The following is a 20,121-nucleotide window of genomic DNA, read 5'->3' on the forward strand; positions in this document are numbered from 1 at the left end:
ATATATATATATATTCACTTGCTCTGAATTTCACCTTCTGCTTACTGCACTGACTCCTCAAATCACAGCGAAAGGTATCTGATCAGCCCATATCTTCTTGCTTCAGATAGAATCCCTCACTACCAGGAGGTACATGTGGCTATTTGCTAGAGTTGACTTCAAGGCACAGTATTTAACTCTTCCTCTTGCAAAATGTCCGACTGATCACTGCAGCTGGGAATTTGGTTCTGACCACGTAAAAGCGAGGGACTCTCTGATGCTTTAAACTCTTCCCTTCCCCTCTCCCCTGTACAAAGAGCCCTGGATGGGGTTTGGGTTTATGTCAACAGGACCTCACAGGATCAGGTCTCCTTGCCTGTCTGGTTTGGCAATCCCATTGCTGCACTCTGCTGGTGCAAAATAGAACCCACACGCTTTCCTCACCCAAAGCTGCTCCCCACCAGCATCTCCAGCCTCAGAGACTGCTTTTACTCTTGTAGGCAGCTGAGTTGATCACCATTGAAAGGAAAATGCAGACTGACGACACATTTTAGGAAGGAGTTAAGTATTTTATATATGCAGCCGCCAAATGTGCAAATCAGTCCATACACAAACTGGTGGTACTTTTAAAGCAGCCTCAGGTTTACTGTAAATACCCAGCAGTTCACCTTTCCCCTTGGAAGCCCAGGGGACTTCTAGCATGTTTCCCTACCCAGGGCTAAGCCAGTATTAGCCTTGTGAGTGCAGAAAAACTGCTGCTGCAACCTGTCCTGTCTGTCTGATCACCCTGTAGGCAAAGTCCTCGGAGGAAATGGGCCACTGGCTGGGCCTCCTCTTGTCGGAGTCAGGTTCGAAAACAGACCCAGAGGAATTCACCTACGATTACGTGGATGCTGACAGAGTTTCCTGCATTGTGAGCGCCGCCAAGAATTCCTTCTTGTATGTCAGTGGTAATGGGTTGGGGCTGCATGGGGCTGGTGGAGGGGAAGCAAGCTGGAACAGAGGTCTCTCCACTTGTGGGAGGTTGGCTGCCATGGGAGTAGGTGGTAAATTCACAGCTGCAACTCAGTTGCTTTCTTTAGAAGCTTAGTGTGGGACAGGAGAGCACTTACTGTTACACCATGGTGCAGCAAGCCTGAGCTGCAGCTTGCCACCGGGCTAGGGACACCTGCCCAGGTGGCTTTGGCAAAGGTTGGTGGGGTGGCTTGGCTGAGGAATGCAGGACTCTGGACACTCAGCCACCTGGTTCACCATTCCACTGGGGCAGGGTGGTTGTGCTGCTGTGGCCAGGGGCTGGGAGAGAAAGGAAAGAGCCAAGGAGGAATGTAGCTCCACACTGGTGGGTGCTGCTTAATGGGCAACAGGAGCAGTGATCACACTGCTTGTATGGCCCTACCTTTTCATCTCCTGCATCTAGCTGCATCACCCTGCCCAGGCCTCGAGGCTGCTGTGCTAAGATGCCCCAAAATGCAGCACTGCATAGCCATACAGCAAGTCTGATCTCTCCTGATGGCTGATTGATCCTGCTGCCTGTTCACAGGTTGATGCAGAGGAAGTACTCTGAGCCCAATGCCTACATTGACAACCTTCCCAAGGGCAGGATGGAGCAGGAGGAGCTGTATGATGATGTGGATCTGCCAGACCTACCTGCGGTAAGAAGTCCAGTGCTGCAGGCAGATGCCTGGTGCAGTAAGCTCTGTGGGGTCCATGGCCAAACATCTGGCCACAGGGAGTCTCCAGCAGTGAAAGGGGAGGTTTTTTCCCAGCAGTGATGAAGGAGATTCCCAGCTCCTGGGGAAATCTTGGCTTTTGCAATGAAGCAGAAGCAAATGCTGGAGAGGAGTTGCAAAGGAATGGGAGAGAGGTTTCCAGAAAGATGCTGAGGAGATCCTCAGGCAGCTGGGATAAAATCCCCCAGTGTCCATCAGCAAACAGTATGGATTATTTAGTGATAGGTAATGGGTTGTTTGGAGCCCAATCTTTCAAAGTTTGTTTTGTTCCCTGTAAGAGCAAGTCCTGTGTGTAGGGACAGGAACAATGGGTCATGCTGGGAATTGGGACTGTTATCCCAGGAAAGGCAAAGAATCTGGCAGGGGTTGCCAGATGTACAACAGTGTGAGATCCTTGCATGGGGCTGCTATCATCAGAGAAACCTGTTGTAGGAGAGCAGGAAGCCTTGCCTTCTGTACACTAAAACACCCTGTATGGAATGACTTTGAGAATGGGCTTTTAGTTCTTCTAAGGTTTTTAGAAAATACTCAACATTGCCTGAGAAGCTGCTGCTCTGCAGTGAGATGTTTCTTGTACTTCTGTTGGCAGCAGATGGTACCTTTTCAGGGGAATATTCTTCTTTTGCAGGAAGAAGTACCCAAGAGTGAGAGCAAAGCTGAGGGGGACCAAGACAGAGTGTATCTGGATCTCACCCCAGTAAAGTCCTTCCTACATTGTGCTGGCAGGATGTCATGCCAGTCTTCACCCCTCAGCTCACCGTCTTTAGAAAGGGCTGCCAAGAAGGCTGGCACAGAGAACACAGCTGAGACAGCCCTCACAGCTAAGGAGGAAGCTGAGCCCTGTAGTAAAGCAGTGGAGACCTCAGAGCAGGTACTGTCCAAATTGTGGTGTGGGGCCAGGCTTAATAAACAAGCCAGTTCCCCCCCACCACATCATCCCACTTTTTTTTCCTCAAAAATTCCCACATCATCCCACTTCCTTTTCTCCCGCAGAAACACCCAGAGAACCCAGAGCCTGAGGAGGCACAGCCACAGGTGCCTGCCATCAAAATACAGACCCAGCAGCAGAACATTGCCTTCCCCCAGCCAGCCCCTGAGGTGCCAGTGGGCACAGTGGTGGCAAGAAGTCCCCAGCTGGTGCCTGCACACCGTCCCAAGATGCCACTGCCAGGTGACCCTCATTTGTTTTGTTTCCCAGCACTTGAAAAGGTTTTCCTTCCTGCTTTTGCCCCTGGCTGAGCTTGTTTTGGTGGGCTATATTTCCAGCAGCAGCAGTGGAAACCAAGCTGGGCAAGAACAGGACAGAGGCAGAGGTGAAGCGATTCACAGAGGAGAAGGAACGGCTGGAGAAGGAGAAGGATGAAATCCGGGCTCAGCTCACCCAGCTACGCAAGGAGAGACGGGAGCTGAAGGAAATGCTTGGGGGCAGCACAGGTAGAGCAGGGCAAGGTGTGGTGTGTGGAAATGAGCCAAGGGGGGACTGTGGGGAAAGAGGAGGCAATGAACCTTGTCCACCTGGGACCAGAAGGGGCAGGGTGGGAATGTGGGGTTTTGAGCTGAACCACATAGCCCAGGTTGCACTAGAACAAGAGCTTGCTCTACCATAGTCCCTCTTGGGACAAAACATAAGGCAAGTGTACAGGACATGCCCTGGCTCCTGCTCCCCTCATGAGCTCCCTAAGTTCCCAGCAGGCACCAAGATTCCCCTCCTCTTCACAGACAAGAACCTGGAGCAGCGACTGAAAGAGATAGATGAAGAATGCAAAAGGAAGGAGAGCCAGAGGGTGGACCTGGAGCTGAGCCTGGTGGAGGTGAAGGAGAACCTGAAGAAGGCAGAGTCTGGCCCCGTGACACTGGGCACTGCAGTGGACACCACACACTTGGAGAATGCAGCCCCAAGGGTATGTGGGGAGCACCCCTGGGATCCACAGCAGCTTTCTGGCAGCTAGGCAGTCACACTATCTCAGCCTGCTTAATATTAACAACATCATCATTATAATATGTAATGCTGCATAAGTGTATAGCTTATATGTAGGTATTATCTAAGTATTATGATTATTATATTATATAATATACGTAATGTAGTAATTATCCAATGAGGCAACAGCAGCAAGGGAGAAGTGAAAGGTGGCTGGGGCTCAGGAGAGTGGCTGTGTTTTCCTGTGGGACCTTGAACAACACCCTCCAGGGTCATGCAGGTCTGGACCCACTCCTTCTGCACTCTCCCCTACCTAAGCCAAGGCATGGTTTTTGTAGGAGGAGATTCAGGCATCTAAATTCCTTCTTGGGAGCTTGGTTCCTGTGAAACAGAGACACTCACCACCTGAACCCTGTTCTTTACCTCTGCTTGCATTCTCAACACCCAACACACCACACACACACACACACACACACATCCTCGTGGTCTTTTGAAATTGGCATGTCACTGAAAAATGCATTTCAGTGTAAATAGGATGAGACTTTGACTAGGAGATGGTGGGAAAAGGCAGCAATCTCTCTTGGTAGTCTGTAGTCATCACCATTTCTGTGATTTTTATTGTAGGTTCAGGCAAAAAGTGCCAGTCCAGCAAACAGCACAGAGAACTCGCCAGTCAATTCAGCAACGGCTTTAAAAAACCGACCTTTGTCAGTCATGGTGACAGGGAAGGGAACAGTCCTACAGAAAGCTAAGGTAACGTGTCAGTTGGTGCAGGAGAAGAATCCATCTGGGACAGCCACTGGTTCTACCTCCTAGCTCTGGAGCAGACTGGCTGTGGTGGGATGGGGTGGGGTTTCATGTCCCGGAAACACTCCTGACTGAGCACCATTCAGAGCATGTCAGCCTGATTTTCCTCTAGTCTTTTCACCTGGGTTTACCTTGCCTTCAATTTAAATGAATAAATACGGGTACTGTTTATACCAGAGAGATATCCCTGACCCACCCTGCAGCCAAAGCCACTCATGTACCAGCTGATCCTGTGTACATTACAGCTACTGTCACTTGCCAGATTTGCATATTGACTGATTTGCCTTTATTCCTTGGCAGGAATGGGAGAAGAAGGGAGCTAGTTAGAAGCATGTTTTTCAGAGATGGACTAAAGGCTCGAATTGCCCATGCATGGCCCAGGGGATTCAAACATCTGAAGGTGGAGGTTGGGTGTACAACACAACCATACACCAAGCACCTCCTCCACCTCACGCCAACTGCTCTGACGCAGCAACGGAGTCAACAGCTGCTGACACGAGTTATCCCAAATGATCTTGCTCTTTCCAGACAAATCCCAATCATGTAGCTGAAACAATAACAAGCAGTGGCAATCCTTCCATCAAAGTCCTAACCTGGCTGATGTAAACAAGAATGTTACTGTACATAGGGTTGTTTTGTGTATTTCTACTCTGAAGTTATTAAGGTTTCTATATTAGTGACAGTAGTGGGTTCAGAAGGGGCCTCTGCTATTCTCTGTGGCCTGGTGGGTTTCAAACTGTCCTGGTAAATTGCAGTCAACTAAAAGCACACCTGTCTTGCTGCCAGTTATCACTCAGCTGCATTTCATCCAGCCTTCAGTCAAGGGTGATGCCCACACCTGAGTGATGCTTGAAACATGAATGAAAAGCACACAGCAGCTGGTCCAGGGCATTTTTAATCAGTGTCCTGATGCACCCCAGCATTTACTTACTCTTACCAGCTGCAGATTTGCCAGAATATCAAGCCGCTCACCTTCTTGTGCTGTAAGCTGTGTTACAGACTGCCAGCACCAAGAGCTCTGGGCAAAGAAGATCTGCCAAGCAGATTCAGTTAATTTTCTTGAAGATCTTGGTCTACTTCACCTGAGGAGTTTGTTCTGAAAAAAAGCCCAAACCATATTTGAAGGCCTGCTCAGCTGTTGAATGGGAAAGCTGGATCCCAGTGTATCCTTCAGGGCTTGCCTTTTCCCAGGAGAAGGGAGGTAAATCTGTCCCCATGCTCCTTCCCAAGGTGTGGTGGTCTCTGGTCCTCCCAGAGCCACAGCTGTCCAATCTGCTGAAGACATCCCTCCCTGCAGGCAGGGCTGAGCAGCCTGCCCTGAAGTAAGGTTGCACCACCCTATTTCTGGTCTGGCCATCTTGGTGCTGTCATCCTTATGAAACTATTAAACTCAGTACTGCCTTTGGGCCCTGCCAGCAGCATTAGTGGCATCTAATGAAAGATGTTGAATATTTGGGACTGCTAAACTTAGAGACATTGAAATTTGAAGGGTTCAAGAGGGTTAGTAGAAATTTATGCACCCTTTCCTCCTTGTAACCTGCTGTCATGTCTGATGGCCTAGAGACACCTCTACCTGTCTTCTCTGATGGTCCTTTAGCCCTGGAGCCCAGGCACAATAACTAGGTTGACTGTACATAGGCTGGAACTGTTTTCCAGCCCTACAAAGTTAAAGCAGCACTGGTTTCCTGGCTGGGCTGTTCCTGGGGTTCTGTGGCTACACCAATGAGCAGCACCCAGAACCAGGACAAAGAGAGACAGGGGAAATATTGTACCTTAACTCAACCTTGAAAACCTTTGAGAGGCCTGAGACAACCTGTAAAGGGATGTTCCCTCTTCACACAAATGCCAAACAGGTGGAGGGATGCACAGGCTGTGACATCCAGAGCTGGTGATGGCACTGGGGTGAGTGCCAATGTGCTGACAAGGGATTCTGGGCTTGCTGGCCACCACCGTGGAGCCAGGGTGCAACAAACTACTTGGTCAGGGTATCCTGGAAGCAAGGAAGGTGACCTTGCTCCCATGTTTTTAAATTTAAAAGTCTCCACTGCAGTGCAGATGGAGAAATTGCTAATCTCAGGCCTCAGGAGGAGTACATCAGCCCCAGGTGTCACGTTGTCCCTGTGCAAGGTTTTGCACATAGGAAAAATTCATGCAAATAAACCACTGAATCTTCTGGTTGAGTACTCTGGGGATTTCCCTCTCCAAAGCACAAGAAGGCCACAGACCATGAAGCTTTTGTTCTGCCCCATGATAAGCTGTCAAGAGACCCTGTCCACACCCAGAATACACGTGTAGTACCGTGCCCTCACCATACACCCTGCTGTCATCCTCCAGAAGTTGTCCAGACATTTCACAGAGGTACTGAGACAGCGATGGACGAGAGCAGCTCTGCTTTCCCCTCCACAGCCCAGTCAGCTTCAGTGGTCCTGCTGCGATGTCTTCATCAGGGGATGGTAAACATAGGCAAGTCCTGAACAACACACTTTCCCCAAACAAGAAATGTTAAACAATGTCTCTGTGTTCCCATTGTTTTCCTAACTCAAGGCATTTCCTTTGTTGTAACTGTGACCTACAAAGTGGCGCTTTAGAGGGTTTTATAATAAAATGTTGAGTATATTATGTTAGCGTTGTTTTCCTTAGTAATGGTGCTTGTCCCTGCTCCACTTTCCAGTAGATTTCAAGTATATCACACCCCCAGCACTATTAGTTCCTACGAAACTCCTTAGCTATGCAGTCTACAACTGCAATGGACTACAGCTTAAACAACTAAGTACTCTATAGTGACCGCAGCATCAACTAAAACAATTTTTGCAGAGCAAATACACTTAAAACCAGCAGTAAATCTGACAATTTGTGTGAATACATGTAACAGATTTCTGCCTGTATCGCTGTACCTCTCTTTATACTGAGCCAGCAGTGAAAAATGCTTCCACTACCTTCCTGTGGCCACTAGATAGCAACTGTGTGCAGGCTTAGTGCCTGCTGCAGTCTCAGAGGGGAAAACCAGGATGGGCTGGAAAGGAAGGAAAAAAGTTAGTAAAGAAAGCAGCTGAGGTCAGTCTTTATAGAACGGACACCAAGCCAGACGTGTCTGTGAATTATTTTCAACTAAAACACAAGTGCCAGAATTTAAAGGGGGGAAAAACACCCAACTTATTGATGGAGAAGTTGGCCTAAATGTTTCTGTAAGTTGTCTCAGGTATGAATCAAATTAATTTACTTCTGTTGAAAAGAGTAAGATTGCAGGTGTTTCCAAGCTGAAGAAGTTTTAAGGGAAGCATCAGCAGATATCTTACAGGCTGTCCCCAGCTTTGGTACCCAGGGAGGTACAAGCACCATATGCATTTACTTACCACAAACAGGCATGATTTTGCTCGCTGAGGGAAGGTAAGGCTAAAGGGGATGAAATTCATGGCACTTACTTAAAAGCCAGTTTCTTAAAGGAGAAACAGGCTCTCTCCTGAGGTCGGCACATGGCCCACGACCAGGCAAAACTCATTCAGCAATCCTACAGAGCGAGACTAATTCACAGCTCCATAAGTAACAGCAGCCCAGACACCTAATGATGACCTGGCACACATGGTAACCTCTGCACTCTCCTGATGCCAGACAGGATTAGTGCTGCCTTTGCAGGGACCCAACATCCTTGGTGCCTGTGCCAGCCTCAAAGATTGACCCAGCCTTAAGGGAATGAGCTCCCATCAGGTAAAGTCTCATTAAGTATTTCTGACTGAATCAAAGCAAGTCTGTGGGAGTGAATTTAATAAGGGATCATGTCAGGGATCCAAGCCACTTACCCACTTACTCTTTCTTAATTAAAATTTCAAGAGAAAGGGCCTAGAAATTATCTTTAATTCAAGTTTTTAAAAGGAAAAAGAAAAGAGCTCCAACAACTGCTCAGCAGTGTCCTGCTTGCCTGTGGGAGCAGCAGGTCTTTCCAAGACCATCCTGTATATCCTAATCTCTGTAATCAGCCTGACTTTTCCCATCTCCTCCCAATGCCCCACCACTTAATGCCTTGCGAAGTGCTTTGTCCCATACAACAGGTGACCTTGTTGGTGCTGCCACTACCAGAGCATGTCAGAGCATCTATCTGAGGCTTCAGCAATCAGCCACATTCGGGAGGAAGGTTACAGTCACAGCACATGTAAATCCCTGACCCATGGGGATCCCTGGGGCACTCTGGGGATCCTTGGGGACTGAGGACTGAGACCTCAGCCAGATATACCCAGGGCCCAAGGACTGGGTTTAGGAACCAGCTTTCCTGAACTGCACCATGAGTTTTTCAATCTTTCATACCATCCCTACTTGAGAAACTGATTCACAGATCTGGTTGTATATCATCTCATCCAGCATTACAATATTGTCTCCAGCATGAGATTTTGCAGCCTGTGATACCCAAATCTCACAGAGAGGTTTGTGTAGCTGTGCTTAAAACCAGCAGGATGGTAACAACATGGGGTTTCCCCAGCTCAGGACTCAGACAAGCATAAAGTCCACACATGCTAAAAACATATCTACTAGCAATGCATTAAAACAAAGAGACCTCACAAAGAATTACACCACATCACATTTAGCAGGAGGCAAAGTGCTCATCAACACTGTATAAACTGGCCTGCAGGCAACACAAGGAAAAGGCTTTAAGCACTCGTATAAGTCCAGGAAAGCACATCCCAGCTCCAGAGCTGCATGCCAGACATGGTAAATATGCTTCTGTTTGATCCTGCAGAGGACAAATGCTTGTAAGGAGTGAACTAATGATGCTATCAGACAAACGATGGCAGACAAACCCCCAGGGGAGCTACAGAACCCACTGGGGCAACAGGGGTGAGAAGTGAGGTCTCTCAGACCCTTCACACAACAGAGGATGCACAGGGAGGCCAGGGAGACTTTTCAGAGCAGTCTGGCTGGAATCCAGCCAGCTCCACAGGCACCTTTGTGCCATGAAAAACAAACGATGTCTTTGGTGTCAGCTGTGAGTCTCATCTAGCCCATTCTCCCCACAAGAAGAGAAGACCGATGGTTTAACAGCAGAGGCAATGCTGATCTTACAGCCATGCCTAAGTAACATTAATAGATTAGGTTCTCTTTGTATCCCAAATGTCAGTCCTTCAACTAAGCCTCTATTCTGCTGTGCCTTAGGACACAGACAATCTACTAAAGTGACAGTGAAAAGAAAGAGGAAATTCTCCTTTCCCCTAGCCTGGTTTCTCCCACAAGGCACGACAGTGATGTTCCTGTCTCAGTGCCAGCTTTCATCCCTGAGAGTGCTTTCAGACCATTCTTCTTTTGACAACAAACCTGCAGAGCAATTTGTGTCTCGCTTTGTCCATCTAATGTTACTATTCAAACATAGGGCCAGGACATCTGGGTGAAGGGATTTTTCTTCTAGGAACAATAGATGCTATTCTCACAAGCACTGGCAGTCACAGTTAACATCTCCCTGTCATGGCCCTGCCCAGACCTGTTCCTGCTCTCCTGAGGTGACAGACACCATGAGAAAGGCAGCAGAGAACAACCCAATGCTGGGAACTGTGGGCTCTGGGGGAGCAGTTATGCAAATTTTACAGCTTTGTGGCAAATTGATATAATGATGCAGAGGTTGATGCTCCAAGGGATGCAGGCAGGTGGCCAAACTGTCTTTGGAGATGTGAACCATCACAGCCCACCAGAGTCCACTGCAGAGATCACTAATGTGCTGGAAAAATACCAGCTAAAACAAAGAGGGGAGGGAGGAATGCCATTCAGGCCATCCATCCAGGTTCAGGACAGGACAAGGAGCCAACTCCAAAAGGAGAGCAAAGCAACATGGCAAAGCTCCTAGCCGTGAAGAAGAGGTGAGACCTGACCTAGGGTGAGAAAAAAAAAAAAGGAATAAGAGAAGTATGCAACAGGAAAGGAGAGAGCAAAGAAGTGGCTAGTGGGAGAAGAAAGGAAAGGGTGAGAGATTTGGGGGGAGAGTTCCAGACCCCTTCCTCCTCTGGCCATGCACTGCTTCCAGCACCCATGTGAAGGGACTCAGCAGGCTGTCCTGGTCTGGTACCCTCCAGCTCAAACTGTAGCTGGGAGATTTGAGTGCTGTGGGAAGGGGAGGAATGGAGTTCAACCTCACAGCAGATAGACCAAGGTCCAAACACCAGCAGGATGGTACAAACCATGGCTCCATCCAGAGCCTATAACAGACCTGTGTTACAAATGGTTGGGGGATTGCCCTTAGTGTGTTTGCAGCACAGGTTACTGGGTTTGACATGGGTCAAATCTGAGAGGAAAATAGTCAACACACCTACTAAACTGCAGCAACACACAGAGTGCCAAAGCTCTGCTTGAGAGTCACATAAGTCATTAAATGCTCCTTAAAACCTTTAACAAAATTATGCAGCTACAAAATGCCCATGAAGCTAAACCATATTCAGTCACTCCAATAAATTGAGAGAAGAAAGCAGCATGGACAACTCACAAAACAACAGATGTTTGCAACTGCTTCTCCTTCTTCTTCTGTCTTCCTGCATGTAACAAGCTCCAGCACCCAGCTGCAAGTGTGTAATCGGTGTTATGCCCCTCCAGCAGGAGCTTAGACTTATATGTACTTTAAGATTAACTCAAAGATCTCTCAAAATCTGTAAAAGAAAAAAAACCCAATCACATGGCCCTAGGAACTGGATGAGGAAATGCAAAGTGCCAGAAATAAATACTGAAACACAAATATTTACTTCAGTTATAAAAGAAAGAGAGCACTGGGAAGCCCAGTTTGTGCAATGCATGGACTGGGAATGGCCTCAGCACAGTCCCTGTGATGGAGCAACTCAATCACTATAAGGACAGTGGTGGTTTGCTGGATTGTGCCTGTGAGTGGCAATTAAACTTTCCTGGGTGGAGAACTGGATCACTCAGTGCATCTGTGTCAGTGTCTCTGATCCACGTGTCTTCTGGTGTGCCGGAGGACTCTGGAGAAGTGCTGCAAACCCCTTGGACTCCACTGCACATGGGAATGTGGAGGAAGGACTGGGGATCTCAGAGAATCACCCCGAAGAACTCCTGTTGCAGAAGAGAAGCACAGATGTGGGGTAAGGGCTTTAGGACCAAGGAATAAGGTCATTCTCAGTCCCTGACAGCCAAACAAGTATTCTCTTGGCCTCAGCTGACAGACATTAAGGGCCATGGGCTGTAAGTCAGAACTGCTGAGCTCAGGTAAAAAGCAAAATATTGGGCAAAGGGGAAACCCACATAAAGTCAGAACTTCTCACTATGGCACAGGGCCACCTTCAGGGAGCCAGAGACTCCCCACATCCTGACCTGCTGAAGAGGAGGAAGGCAGTGGGGAGGTTTTTGCACCATGGCAAGCATTGAAGGCAATAGGGAGAGGGTCATGCTCCAACAGAAACAGCTCCCTCCCATTAAAAGGGAGCCAGATCTTTCCACCCAGAGAGTGTAGGAGAGATTGTTTCTTCTAGCAGGGCAGAGTGAAAAGAGGAAGAAGATTACCAAAATTATTAGACCTTCTTGGGGTCCCCTCACAGTCAGCTTTCTTAGTGAATGTGTAAAACAGGGCACAACTTCCTGAGAAAAGCCCTTGTATCCCTCAGAAGCCCAAACCTCTCCACTTTCCACATCAGCACCAAGACCTGGCCACCTATCCAAGAGTTACAGCCATATCTCTGCTCGAGGAAGAGGTGGAGATGTGGGATCTGTTCAGAGGGGTTGGGCAGAATGGGTGACACCTGCTGATCCTTACTGCTCTCACAGTGAGCTCCTTCCCAGCCGTGGCACTCGCAGCGGTAGCTCCCAGGCCCAAGGATGCACACGCCCTGGTTCATGCAGGGGTTGGGTTTGCAAAGGTTCACAGGACTTTTTGCTTCTGCAACAAAGAAGCAGAAGAGCAGGCTCAGACACATCTACAGTATTAATAGCTAGGATCCACATCCATCAGGAAGGCTGCAAAAAAATCGAGTAACTATATATCCCATACATAAAAAAATGTCACCTGGGGGTAATGGGACTGGAAAAACACATTGACATGGCAGAGGGTGCAAGCTCACAACTCTGTCTTGACATAGCAGAGGGACTCCTCTGTGTTTACCCTAGAGAAAAGAACAGCTTTGCTTGATATCCTAATCTGGAGGAGAATATTCCCAATAAAGTTTAAAAGAGTGACATCATGTTAGGCTGCATTTCACAGAAAAACAAAATGGAACATCTTCAGAGCTCTGCACTGAACACATGAGCACTTCCAAGCTCCTCACACCTAGACACTGACAGCAGAGAGCAAGACACATGTCCTGCTCCAAGAAGTTTACAATCCCAAATACCAGTGGAGTTCAAATGCCACTTTGCCCTGGAGAGGACATGAATTTCCACCATAGAGGAACAAGGATAAGAAGTCAGCTGGGAAGCAAGGCATGAATGGAAAACAACACAGGAAGAATTTCTGGGCTTCTTTTCTAGGAGGTTTGAGAGAAGCCTGCAACCACAGCTCAAGTTATTAGCCCTGTTGGTATGAATTATGTGACAGCTTTCCCAACCCTCTTAACACAACAGAGCCCAGCTGTCAGCAGGGCTGGCAGCATTTCATGCTGCCTTGCTGCCAATACCTAAGGTTAAGTAGCAGCATCCCAGAGGGATTTGCTTCCAGTCTGCTGGCAACTGCAGTGTTGGTAAGGGTGTGAAATTCCTCTGCGGAGCAATTATGTGGTGTAGAGCCTGGAGCTGCTAGCCTTACCCTTTGCTCCATGGTAGATAAAGCATAGAAGGAATAGGAAAAAGGAAAGAAGAAAAGAATGTAAATTCTAACCCCTATCTATCAGGGGGTTTACTACAGCTTAACACAAGTTGTGCTCGTTCTCCCTGTACAGATGAGCACATCAAGTCTCAACCTACACCTGACATTGCCAAAATTATCATTGGAATTGTTTTTTGACAGTCAAATCCTAGACCTGAAACATCTCAATCTTAGCTCCTGTTGATTTTATATGGAGCCAAGGTGGGTTCAAAAACATTTTTGTCATCATAGGACATCTCAGATGGAGCTCTGCAGGACAGTGTGTCCCAGGGATGGACACCTTCACCTTCACTGTGGGTTAGCAGAGCCACTGGCAATGAGAGGTAGATCTCTTGGACACACCACTCATCTTCCAGGCGCTGCTGCTTCCCAGAGAGCTTTTCCATGGTGCTCTGCTCTATGTGTATTGTATCCACCACACCCCTCCATGGCTGCTCCACAGCAGAACCTCAGAGTCCCTGTTTTGGGGCTATTCCACCACACCACCATTTCTCTGAACTCATTTCTCTGCTGTTAACATAGTATCTTAAATAAGCTTCTTGCACTTCAGGGATTATACACTTTGAATTATACAAGAACTTGTATTTCCATTAATCAGATACATGTATATTTAATGCTTGGGGTATTTTATCCTAGACCCTGGGTCCTTTTTTTTCTGGACTCTTTTCAGCTGAGCCTCAGAATAAACATGATATTCCAGGTATCCAGAGGCAGGGTCTGTCTCTCAAATACCTTTATCCTGAGTCACAAATTTTTTAAAGTCTTTCACAGCCAATGATTGTGTTACTGAGTCTTGGATTTGGGAGTAGAAGACTGAATGAAGGACTTATATCTACATCACCGTTGGTCCCAGCCTATCTGGTACAAGCAGTGATTACCTGCACATGAAATGAAACCAGCAATTCAAGTCTCAGGAAATGATGTTATTGCTGTCTCTCCTTCATCTGTGGTTTTTTAGTTAATTTCATGGTACACTACATTGTTTTTATAATAACACCGCTGAAAGTACCACTGCAACGGAAACACATTGAAAAGCTCCAGTAGAAACCATCTGCAGAGCTTGACAGAACAGCTCCTCACCTCAAAGAGATGGTGAGGTAGTTCTTCTAACCCTGAAGGAGCCATGGACATGCCTGGAGTTGAAAAGGACCTTTGACTGTGCTGAAGCTCAAACACACTTCTTTGTTTGACCTTATAAGCATGTTTAAACATAACAAAAGCAAATAGCTAGATGTTAAACTTGGGCTATTTTGAAGAAAAAACAAGGCATGGCATTTTAATTAGAAGCATTTTCACCACCACTAATGTCTGCAAACCAGGGCTGACAGCCTTTCTGAAAAGCTGATTGCATCAAACACAGGCACTCCCACTCAGCATGCAAGTGTTTCAAACTTAGTATTAGAGTCACTTTTTCCCCCAGCCAGGAACTTGCACTCAGGACTCAAAGTTTTGAAGAAAGTGCACCTTCCCCCCCACCCCAAACACGAGGTTTTACATGAATATTTGAGAATTCCTCCCTCTCACTTTGGAGATAAGGATTTGGTCCTGCAAGCAAGTTGTCTGAAGACCTAGTTTAACAGTCTGAAGTCTTCAGCATGGGCAGATTCTGATTTTAGGATTAAATCCTGTGCAACACAAATAAAAGCCTACACGATAACTTCGATAGTGGGACACTAAGGAACAGGAGCGATAAGGTTACAGACTCATCACTTTGCAAACACTTGGTCACAAACCTGTTGAACAAGACAGGAACCAACACAAATGTGACCCATTAAGCCCCCTCAGCAGCACTGCAGGGAGTACAGTAACACACAGAAAATTCTACAAGTTTAAAGTAATATCAGAAAAAGAAAAAATTTGTTTTTCTTTCAGTGAAGGCAGAACTTAGATCTAGCAGGGCTGTAAAGAGCCAGTCATACTATGCCCAATCTCACCCACTGGATTGATTATTATTCCTATAGATTGCTTTGGACAGTCACCAGATCTCTATGTTCTAGTTTTTCCATCTGTAAAATGCAAAAGATAGTATCAAGCTCACTTCGTAAAGCATCAGAAAACCTACAATAACAGCAGCTGGTGGCACCAGCACAAAGAGTGAGGATTGAATGTTCTCCTACCTTCACAGATTCTTTTGATGATGAGGTCTTGGTAGTACTGCAGGTCTTCATAGGAGGAGATATGGACCAGGTAGTTGGGAGACCCAGCAACTCTCAGTAGTGTGTCCCTCCGTGTCCCCCCAATGACGACCACAAACACCAAGATGCCATTGTGCCTCAGCTGCTGAGCTGGGGCAGCTGCATCCCCCATGCCACCTCCATTTGTGAGCAGCACCACCACCTTGTTGACACCAGGTCTTGCTCCTTTCTGCATGGTCATTATGTCACCATAAATATGCAGCAAGGCACTTCCAGCAGAGGCTGAGTCCCCAAGGAAAGGCGCCTGGTCGATGGCTTGGAGGACAGCAGAATTACTTGTGTGGGTGTCCAAAGCAAACACAGTGTGAGCTTTGCTGCCATAGATCACAAGGGCAATTTGGGTGACATCCCGGTTGATGATGAAGTGCAGACAGCTGCTCCTAACAAAGCCCATCAACTGCAGAAAGTTCTCCAAGCCAACTCCAGATGAGGCATCCACTGCAAATGCCAAATCAAGAGACTGTGCCTGGCAGCCTGTAAAGAAGCAAACATGGTATCTTTGAAAATACATATGTACTCCTTCCTGACTAAACAAAAGCAGTTGGAGAAAGCTCTGGGAAAAATTCAACACTGCTGATCACTGATTGTGAAGGGTTATCTATGTCTCATTCACACCAATAGACAGAGATCAGTCACAAAAATCACTCATGGAAGATTAGTCCCTGGATCTGTGGCTGACACAAACAAAACAGGGACATTTGTCTTTCTGTCCTTTTCTCTTCCCCAGTGGAGTTCAGAATACCTCTTCATGGTTTAGCAAACTCATCCTGCTATACCCATACCAGAGTCTTACCTTCTGGATTGTCCACACTGCAGATTCTTCTCTGCAGCTCTGGGATCCTGTTGAACAGGTCCTGAGGATCTGAGTAGACAATCATCTGTTGTGGATTGCCAGTCACCTTGGTCAGCTCTGCTCTCATGAAACTGCTGCCTACACCGATCAAGAAGATATTTTGGTCCTTCAAGTACTTAGTGGCTTCTGCCACTGAATCCTGGGACTTTGAGTCAGTGAGCAAGACAACCACATGTGGAAGATCATCCTGCACATCTGCAAATACTGGGGTGCTCCTAAAACCATGCTGTGCAATGTACTGCAGAGCTCTGCCTGTCAGGGCTCTTCCTCCACTGAAATTCAAGGCATCAATGCTCTTCACAAGACTGAATACATCCTTGTGTTGGCCCAATTCAATGGGTATCCTGACATCATCAGCATACTGGGCTACCCCCACATTCATTGGGGAGTCCTGGCCCATCACTGCTTGGAGGAACCTTCTGACAAAGGCCTTGTAGCGCAGAAACCCTTCCAGCGTGACCCCTGCTGAGCTGTCCATCAGGAAAAGGAGATCCACACTGCACCTGAGGCTCAACTTGGTTGCTGAAAAGAGAGATGACAATTAGCCACTTGCAGAACAATGAGACAAGCATGCCAGACACCTCAGCTAGGCCCTGCTGGAAGCTCTGGTGTGGAGAAGAGACATTGTCTGCAGTAACTCAAACGTTTTGCCAGTCATGTCATGGGCTGGAGGACAACTGTGCCAGGAGTGCACTTGATTTTGGTTGGATGCCACATAAGCCTTTAGGGAAAGGAAATATCTATGGGAGTCTGTGGGAATTCATGAACTTCTGGATAGCAAGCTTCAAATTAGAAATGACACCTCCACCCACCCTCTTAGTACTCTCAGCAAAACACTCATTACATATTGGAGAAAGAAGAGAGTCAAGCACCAGACCCTCACCTGTAATAAACTGAGACATTTTGAAGTGGGAGTGTTAATTCTGGGGAAAGTAAATACAAGGGACCTTCTTGGGTTTTTTACACTGAACCCCCAAAACCAGGAGCTCCTTCTGGGCCATGTGTGCATGGAGGGGACCAACAGACACACCAATGTGTCTCTCCCAGTTTCACTGTTCTCCTGCTCACATGGCACCTACATATAGGCACAGAAGCAGCCGAACCAGGGCAAGACTGTCAGCATTGGTGCTCTCTGTATCCACATGGCTTCTAAACAGCAGGACCCAGTCACTGGGCCTAGCACAATCATAATCAGCATGAGAGCAAACCCAGCCTGTCTTCTGGAGAAAAGCTTAAGGACACTAGCCCAAACCCAGTTGCCCCCATGGCAGTTCAAAGGGCACTGCAAAGGCAGTTCATGGCTGAGAAGGAAAGAGGCAGAGAGCACGTTGGCACCTACCACAGTGGACATCTCCTCCATACCCCAACAGGCAGAGGCAGTGATATCTGTCCAGGCCCTCTGGGACACATGTACCACCATTCTGGCATGGCTGGGAGTCACAGGGGTCTAAATGGGACCAGGGAAGGGAAAGACAGGGAGTTAGCAGGGAGTCAGCAAAAATGCTGCCCCATCCTCTGCCAGCATGAGCATTGCCATGAATGGAAAAGTGGTCACAGCTCTGCCCCTCTTGCTATAGAGTCCGAACTAACACAGGGCCCTGTGTACCCTCATCTCCATGGCAATATCATTTTGGGATGGCTTTCCAGCAGGCAATGACAACAGAGCAAACCACACTGTAACCTCACTTTGTTTGGTTTCAAATAACATCAGCATGAGCATTGCCATGAATGGAAAAGTGGTCACAGCTCTGCCCCTCTTGCTATAGAGTCCGAACTAACACAGGGCCCTGTGTACCCTCATCTCCATGGCAATATCATTTTGGGATGGCTTTCCAGCAGGCAATGACAACAGAGCAAACCACACTGTAACCTCACTTTGTTTGGTTTCAAATAACATAGAGAGCAAACCACACTGTAAACTCACTTTGTTTGGTTTCAAATAACATCAATGAAGCTACATATGTATAAACAGAGAATTAATAAAGGTCCTGCAGCCCTGACAGATTTACAGCAGGACTGAAGGGGGCAGAGTCTGGCCTGATGCATGGACAGTGTTGTACTGACAAAGAAAATAAAGCTGCTGTCACCTGAACTTGCAAAAAGAACTGAAGGACCACAGCTATTTCAGCAGCCATGTGTCTGGTTCCCTGCTAAACTGATGCTGTTCATGGTACCAAGTGGATGACTGGAGGCATCTCACTGCATGCCCTCCCTAGCTGGACAGCAGCGACAGCCTACAGGCATTGGGAAGCAGTGCAAGCCTCTGCCCAATGAACATAAGCAGATGAGGGTTCACTGGCTCCTCAAATGGAAGGAGAAATGACTGGGAGATATTTTAATCCAGAAGAACTCTTGTCATAGATACCCATGAGACAAAGAAAAATGGATGTCATATCAACGTCTTGCTAAGGATCAGTCTCTCACTCAGAACAATTTTTTTAGAAGTGGAAGCAAAGCCCTGTCTTTTTATTCTTTAGTTATTACCTTTCCTGCTTTGTAAATAAAAATTTTGGAAAAGCAAAGTCCTACCTGGGCAGACAGTTCGGAAGCATCTGGATGGGTGTTTTACCAAGACTCTCTTCCATCTGAAACAGGAAGTATAAGACCTAGCATGAAATTAAAGATTAACAAGGTGTCTTCAAGGTTGACCTTACTGTGTTTTCCATGAAACAAATCTTCCCTGGAAAATGGAGTTTTTCAAACCAAGTATTTCAAAAGAAGACGCATGTTCTGAGTGAGGTGGAAAAAGCAAAAACATCATTTCATCAAATCTACCCTTTTGCTTTTGAATTCCACTTCAAATGTTTTACATTTATAGATTATGGATGTATTTTTAATGCTCCAAATGATGATACTTTTTTGTTCCTAGAGGAGAGATGTTAAACTTTTTTTCTCTAAATCAGAATGAAAATAAAATTTTACAGCAGTGAGAATTTCTTACTCAATATTAATTCTGGCAGCCAACTTATCCAGCTGTAACTTGAGGACAAGCTAGGCTTAGGATGGGAAGAAATCCTCAGCCCCTGGCTGTGCCTTCCAGGGTGATTTTTCAACTTCCTCCATCATTTCCCTGCCCTAAGTTGACATGAAAAAAACCCAACCAAACCCTCGAGCAGAAGTGTATATTCGCCACATGTAAGAAGGCAGTAACAGTGGTTTCTGACAGTGAGATAATTTCTGCTTTTTCATCCCTGCTAATGAGGTTTCTAATTCTCTAAAACCTACGGCTTCACTATACCACTGATTTTCCAGTGTTTTGCATTAGGGCTGCTCAAACTTGTAGCAACAGTAGCCAAAACCATCAGTCTTGGGATGTCATACACAAGCCACAAGCTGTTCTGCTTTCCCACATTGGCTTTGAGGTACAAGTATCTGGAAATGCTCACAGGCATGAGGACATCTGATATTACCCACACAGTCATCCCCCATGTACCTGTGCTGCAGGGCACCAAAGCACAGCCCAGACCTGTGGGGATTTTCAAACATTCATCTGTCTGCCTGGTACACACAAACAAAACAAACACACAAAGCATCTCTTCAAAGGAAAAACAACCCCTCCACCAATTTCTGTACACCACCACTTTCAGTCACCTACTTTTATCAGCATGGAGCACAAAGCTGCCTTTCCCTTCATAGCTTTTTTTAAAACATTTCTCCCACTGTATCAACTGCAGGAACAATATTACTTGAAGGATTTGACATACTCTGTGGGTTTTCAGCTCCAGCCACCTCTCCCCAAGCAAGAGGATATTTCCCTCGTGTAACTCACTGCCACTGATGTGACAATGCAGCTCTTTGTGTGCATCCCAGTTTTGGCACCACTGCACTATAACTAGGGGCTATTTTCCACCAGTGACTAGAGC

General features: G+C 46.9%; 2 protein-coding genes across 2 annotated transcripts in view; one reads left to right on the forward strand and one right to left on the reverse strand.

The window, feature by feature from the left end:
* Positions 1–726: 726 nt before the first annotated feature.
* Positions 727–5,097, forward strand: LOC103807662 (actin filament-associated protein 1-like 2; the record flags this gene model as incomplete). The annotated part of the gene is given in 8 exon segments (XM_009080404.1): positions 727–918; positions 1,520–1,631; positions 2,338–2,580; positions 2,703–2,880; positions 2,976–3,143; positions 3,429–3,610; positions 4,252–4,380; positions 4,735–5,097. Coding segments are annotated over 8 exon segments (1,231 nt in total), but the record flags the coding sequence as incomplete, so codon positions are not given.
* A 6,238-nt stretch (positions 5,098–11,335) lies between these two features.
* The window catches only part of VWA2 (von Willebrand factor A domain containing 2), an 18,950-nt gene continuing 10,164 nt past the window's right edge, over positions 11,336–20,121 (reverse strand). The window contains exons 8-13 of the mRNA XM_009080405.1: positions 18,788–18,843; positions 17,598–17,705; positions 16,199–16,780; positions 15,328–15,879; positions 12,167–12,289; positions 11,336–11,469 (exon numbers count right to left, since the gene is read on the reverse strand). Coding sequence (XP_009078653.1) covers positions 11,336–11,469; positions 12,167–12,289; positions 15,328–15,879; positions 16,199–16,780; positions 17,598–17,705; positions 18,788–18,843 — 1,555 coding nt within the window. The remainder of the gene's footprint in view (positions 11,470–12,166; positions 12,290–15,327; positions 15,880–16,198; positions 16,781–17,597; positions 17,706–18,787; positions 18,844–20,121) is intronic.

The sequence above is a fragment of the Acanthisitta chloris genome, unplaced genomic scaffold (assembly GCF_000695815.1).
Source record: "Acanthisitta chloris isolate BGI_N310 unplaced genomic scaffold, ASM69581v1 scaffold30828, whole genome shotgun sequence".
Classification (NCBI taxonomy): domain Eukaryota; kingdom Metazoa; phylum Chordata; class Aves; order Passeriformes; family Acanthisittidae; genus Acanthisitta; species Acanthisitta chloris.